Genomic DNA, 6,000 nt, shown 5'->3' with positions numbered 1-6,000 from the left:
ACCTGCTGCGCGTGACGCCGGCCGCGGCGAAGGCGGACGAGGCGGGGTGTCGGTGCGGTGGGCGCGGTGGTGACCCTGGACGTGCGTCGGGCCCTTCTCGCGGATCGCCTCAGCTACGGCTCCCGGTGGGGCCCTCTCGGGGGAAGGGGCCTCGGTCCCGGACCCCGGCGAGGCGTCGGGGGCCTTCTCCGCTCCGTAAAAGTGTCCATCTCTTTTTTTTTTTTTCTTCTGTTGTGGCATATGCTGCAGGTGCCTGCTCGTTTTTCGTATGTGGGTAACAACATTTAACTATGTATATATATTTACCAATTGGTTTAACTGCCACCCGCCTGAATCTATTTAAAATCTAATTTTTTTTTATAATTTGAACCACCCGACCCGACCCGACCCGCGATAAAATCTAATTTTTTTAAATTTCATCCGCCCGATCCGCGGATAAGCCGCGGACTCCGCGGTTGTGCCCGCAAACCGCGCATCTCTACTGTATATATATCCCGGCCCCTGGCCAAATTTTAGTTAACCCAATGTGGCCCACGGGTCAAAACGTTTGGGGACCCCTGACCTATACAGACAAAAGAGGCCGATACAAGTCAAAATGCCAAATATCAGCACCGATGATATCTAATTAGAAGCATATATTGATGAGTAGGTGTCAATTAGGGTCACACACCTGTTTTCACACTACTTGCGGCTTGAGGCTGGAGCAGAGGAAGAAAGGGCTTGACAAACGACGCCTTCAAAGATGGGAGAGCATTCCCAGCATGCTCTTCTGCCAGAGCCAGGCGCACGCAGACCAGCTCTCCCGGACCAGCTGATTGGACGTCGGCGAGCAGCGAGAGTCCGGACTGGATGCAGCTCAGCTGACCCACGATCCTGCCGAGTTCCCTTTTCACCTCCTCGGACGTGTCCTCCAAGCTGGGACTGTGGACAGACAGCACAGGTGTGTTGGGACTACAGAGTCCTGGTCCATCAGCACACACAAAACCTACTGTAAAGTACTGGCCATCAGGTCCAGGTGGGCCTTCCCCAGGTGGTGAAGCAGGAGAGGGAAGGCTCTGACCGCCGCCGCTCTCACCGCCTCGTCTCGGCCCTGCAGCGCGGCCGAAAAGACGCAGGCTCGCCAAGCTTGGCAGGCGGCGGGACGAAGGCGGGCGAGAAGCGTGACACACTGCGTCTGCACCTCGCTGGCTGGAAAACATAGCAGTCAGACTTTGTTTGGAATCAGTACTGCAAAGAGGAAAAGTGTGATGATAACCATAGAACAGGAAGTGGAACTTCAAGATTCAAGATGATTTATTGTCAATTCTTAACATGTACAAGACACATAAGAACTGAAAAGTACATTTTGGGCAAGGTCCCACTAAGAGCAGAAATACGTTACAGGGAGACAAGACGGGACCGCCGACGGTTCAGCCATTTTTACAGCGCTCCTTAAAAAAAAGTGGGAAAAAGGTGATATTGGGAAAGGGGGGAAGAGTAAAAAAAAATATCAGTCAAAGGCTGGAACCACGGGAGGGGGTCCAGACTGAGTCCAAGGGAAAAAACCTCATTTGCAATGCACACATAAACACGTTACATTTAATCACGACATTCTCGCAACAGAGGGAGGGGGAGTTGGAGCAAACAAGCAATGGTGAAGGCGTGGGGTGGGAGAGGGGGGTGCGTGCATGTATGCCCAATTATCTTGGGTGTGATGTAATGTTTTTGTGGACTGAGGCCGATCTGCAATAGTTCGACTCCAGGTGTTGTTGAGAGAGGGAGGTCAAAAGCGTCCACCGTTGAGGTGTCTTCGGGGGTGTTTTTCCAGAAGAGCCTGTTCCTGATAACACAGCGTCAAGGCCATTCGAGGGAGTCAAATCGTAGATTAGGATGTTGTTTTCCGCGAGCAGTCAAAAAAGAACAATTACTTGTCTGCTCTATTTGTCCATGCTGGTTTTTCTCAAATTCAATTCAATTTTCCTTCTCAGCAAACTTCTCCATGATGTGATCCATCTTGCGATTCAGTTCAGAAATCGCCGCAGTCTGTGATCCCACACCCCTGCCCAAACCTTCCATTGCGACGAACAGCCTTTGGGCTCCTTGAGTGGCTGCCATCGTCTTACGAATTTTACGATACACCAGAGCACTGCCCAGCCCAATCAGCAGGTGCCCCGCCATCACTGTTCCAAATAGGTAGATGTCTTTCACGTCCTCGACGGAAAGGACTGAGAGGCACATGATTCTCCATTTATCCCAGGAATCTCTCACGTTCCCCACAGCAATGGTTCCATCAGGGCAGCCAGGCTCCTCCGAAACTCTTGTTGAAGTAGTTTGACTTTATCAATATTAGGGATGTCCCGATCCAGGTTTTTGCACTTCCGATCCGATACAGATATTGTTTTTGCATTTCCGATCCGATACCGATACTGATACTGACCGATACTGGCCTATCCGAGCATGTATTAAAGTTTAAAGTTATTTAGCCTACTTAGTTGTCAGAATCATGTTGAAAAGGGTTTTAGTACTCTTGATAACAACTAGCCAGCTGAATTAGGGGAGTTTGAATAATACACAATGGTTGGTAACAAGAAACTGACCTGTTTATTCAAGGATAAACACAAAATAGACAAAATTATACATGACAAACAGAAATGGCATCATTGAACTAGGGCTGGGCGATATGGCCTTTTTTTAATATTGCGATATTTTAAGGCCATATTGCGATACACAATATATATCTCGATATTTTGCCTTAGCCTTGAATGAACACTTGATGCATATAATCACAGCAGTATGATGATTCTATGTGTTTTGATTGATTGATTGAGACTTTTATTAGTAGGTTGCACAGTGAAGTACATATTCCGTACAATTGACCACTAAATGGTAACACCCCAATAAGTTTTTCAACTTGGTTAAGTCGGGGTCCACTTAAATTGATTCATGATACAGATGTATACTATCAGATATATACTATCATCATAATACAGTCATCACACAAGATAATCACATTGGATTATTTACATTATTTATAATCCAGGGTGTGGAGGGGGGCGCCGGATGTAAGTGTCAAAAAGACAGCCAAAAGAGTTTGATATGAGAATAAATCTAAAGTTAAAATATAGAATAGAAATGCACCCATTTGCAGGAAATGTAGTCTTGATTTTCAACATTTTCTTTCAAGGCTTGCATGTCTACATTAAAACATTCTTCTTCATACTGCATTAATATATGCTACTTTTAAACTTTCATGCAGAGAAGGAAATCACAACTAAAAAAATCACTAATTTTTTCATACGGTGTTGATGTGGAAATTTTTGCCTCTGCATTTTGATGGTGTGGACGTGTGGCACCGAATGGAGATAAGCGTCTCGACAGACGTCACAATATTTGAACAATGATGACGAAAACTGTTTTCTCTGTCGTGTCCGTGTGTCGAAAATTGTTATGCGCTTATTTTTTTATTTGATTTTGTGCGTGGCATAGATTTGCTATGCGCAGAGGACGCTTAAACAGTGCGCAATTGCACAGGCGAGCACTTTAGAGGGAGCGTTGCTCGCATGGCTGCGCTAGCATCACAGCTAACGTTAGCCATGCTGCTACCTCTCCGCTCGGGGAGGACGTATACGTATGTGACATATGACGTGACAGTATGTGACGTATGACGTGACAGTATGTGACGTATGACGTGACAGTATGTGACGTATGACGTGACAGTATGTGACGTATGACGTGACAGTATGTGACGTATGACGTGACAGTACGTGACGTATGACGTGACAGTATGTGACGTGTGACGTGACAGTATGTGACGTATGACGTGACAGTACGTGACGTATGACGTGACAGTATGTGACGTATGACGTGACAGTATGTGACGTATGTAAGAAAGTGCACTTGCTGTCTGTGAGAGGGAGACACAGGGAAGAGTGAGAAGAGCCTGTCGTGTAATGCCAGCAGCTAAAAGCAACTGCGTGCCTGTGGATGTGTTGAAGGTGTGCTGGAAAATGCGGAACGGAAATTAGGGAGCAGCAGAAAAGTGGAATGTATTATTTAAATCGGTGCGTTGGAAAACACGGACCGGAGTTTTTTTTTTAAACTGGATCTGGATCGGCATTTTCCCATGCCTTGCCGATACGCAATTTTTGGCAAATATCGGCAGCCGATCCGATCCAAATATCGGATCGGGACATCCCTAATCAATATTGCTCCACTTGTATGACATGAAGAAATAAGGAATGGAAATGAGGACATCTTGAAAGTCAACCAGTACAGTTTCTATTAAAGATGTTCATTAAATAAATGCTGCTGTAATTTAAAAATTCTAACTTTTTGTGCACATTTAATACTCTTTTTCGTGTTCTTTTCACCACTTATTTTAATATACATAGTGGCCCTAGAACGGAGGGAACAGTATCATGGAGTTAGTGCCATCATGTACTCACAGAAGTGGAGCCTCTGCGCCAAGACCAGCACCCAGGGGGGGAATCCGGAACTTTTGTAGGCCGAGGACGACTTGAGGTCCGACACCCAGGGGAGCGACAGAAGCGCACACGTCTGGCGCTGGAGGCCGTCCTCGCCGTGACCGTAGCCTGCACGTAAAGTGGCCACTTGATTAGGTACACTGTGCCTTCCCAAAGACAATGGTTATGGTTTGACTTCACTTGGAAGATTATTGTACACAATGCTCACTAGTCAGGTAGACGATACAGTCCAGGACTTGGATGGTGATCTGGTAGTTTTCCTTAGCCCCGCCCTCCAACACTAACTGGCAGCAACTTAGCGACCTGCTCAGATTGTCAGCTGACACCCAAAGGAGAGGTCTGAGTGACGGGAGACAAGTGTGGGTTACATGCGTGCTGATGAGCAAGGCACACGGTGTGTCATAGTGCCTCACCTGCCGGGTGAAAAGCAGACGGTCACCAGACGGAGGATGAGCACCAGACCACGCAGAGCACACTCGGGTTCCTTGGGGTCAGAGTTCAAGAGCGCTAACAGCTCGTCCAAGCGGCTGCTGACCACGGCCCAGAGCGGACTGCGAGCACACATGTCCACCTCGCTTCTGGACACAAACATCCACTGTACTCGCACCTTGTCCCACTAAAAAGTCCATTAGACTCACTTTGACGACGACGATGATGGAATTGCAACTTTGCAGACTTTCTTGGCAACGGGCTCCTCCTCGTCCATCTGCCGCATCACCATGGCAACCTCTGCTTTCAGCGCGGCTTTGAGGAAGCCCTCAGCGTACTGCAAGACACAAGAAATAATCTTACTGGTTGCACCACACCACATTCCTTGTGAAGCCACTGATCCAAATAGCAGGTTAGGCAGGATAACTTGGGTGTACAGTACAGGCCAAAAGTTAGGACTCACCTTCTCTTCTTTATGTTTATTTACATTGTAGATTGTCACATCAAAACTAGGAATGAACACATGTGGAGTTATGTACTTAACACAAAAAAGGGGAAATAACTGAAAACATGTTTTATATTCTAGTTTCTTCAAAATAGGCACCCTTTGCTCTGATTACTGCTTTGCACACGCTTGGCATTCTCTCCATGAGCTTCAAGCACACCTGTGAACTACCTCTTGAAGCTCACTCCAACTTGTACTAAAAGGCGGCGCAGCGTTTGTATTATGTACGTTTTTTAACATATGTGTAGTGTTCCCAACAAGAAAACAGCACAATAAATGTGCGACTTATTACAAAAGCCAAAAGCAGTGAAGTTGTCACGTTGTGTAAATGGTAAATAAACAGCAGCTTGATTTCTGGCAGTGTGCCCTCTTTTTGTAAAGGAGCTGTTGTTGAGCCTTTGATAAAAAAAAAACGGGTCTTGATCCTACAAGTTTGTCAAATTATCGGCCCATTTCTAAATTACCTTTTGTGTCAAAAATTTTGGAGAAATGTGTTTTGGCGCAACTACAGCCTTTTTTAGATGAAAATAGCACTTTAGATCCATTTCAGTCTGGATACAAAGCTTTGCACAGTACTGAATCTGCACTTTTAAAGGTTTTTGA

General features: G+C 46.2%; 1 protein-coding gene across 1 annotated transcript in view; it reads right to left on the bottom strand.

The window, feature by feature from the left end:
- atr (ATR serine/threonine kinase) overlaps positions 1-6,000 on the bottom strand; it is a 123,664-nt gene that overhangs the window by 111,029 nt on the left and 6,635 nt on the right. Inside the window, exons 4-9 of the mRNA XM_061924475.2 lie at positions 5,102-5,229; positions 4,877-5,041; positions 4,672-4,802; positions 4,425-4,571; positions 990-1,188; positions 671-921 (exon numbers count right to left, since the gene is read on the bottom strand). Coding sequence (XP_061780459.2) covers positions 671-921; positions 990-1,188; positions 4,425-4,571; positions 4,672-4,802; positions 4,877-5,041; positions 5,102-5,229 — 1,021 coding nt within the window. The remainder of the gene's footprint in view (positions 1-670; positions 922-989; positions 1,189-4,424; positions 4,572-4,671; positions 4,803-4,876; positions 5,042-5,101; positions 5,230-6,000) is intronic.

The sequence above is a fragment of the Nerophis lumbriciformis genome, linkage group LG29 (assembly GCF_033978685.3).
Source record: "Nerophis lumbriciformis linkage group LG29, RoL_Nlum_v2.1, whole genome shotgun sequence".
NCBI lineage: Eukaryota > Metazoa > Chordata > Actinopteri > Syngnathiformes > Syngnathidae > Nerophis > Nerophis lumbriciformis.
Note: the sequence above shows the minus strand (reverse complement) of the source record. Positions and strands in the feature narration are given on the sequence as shown.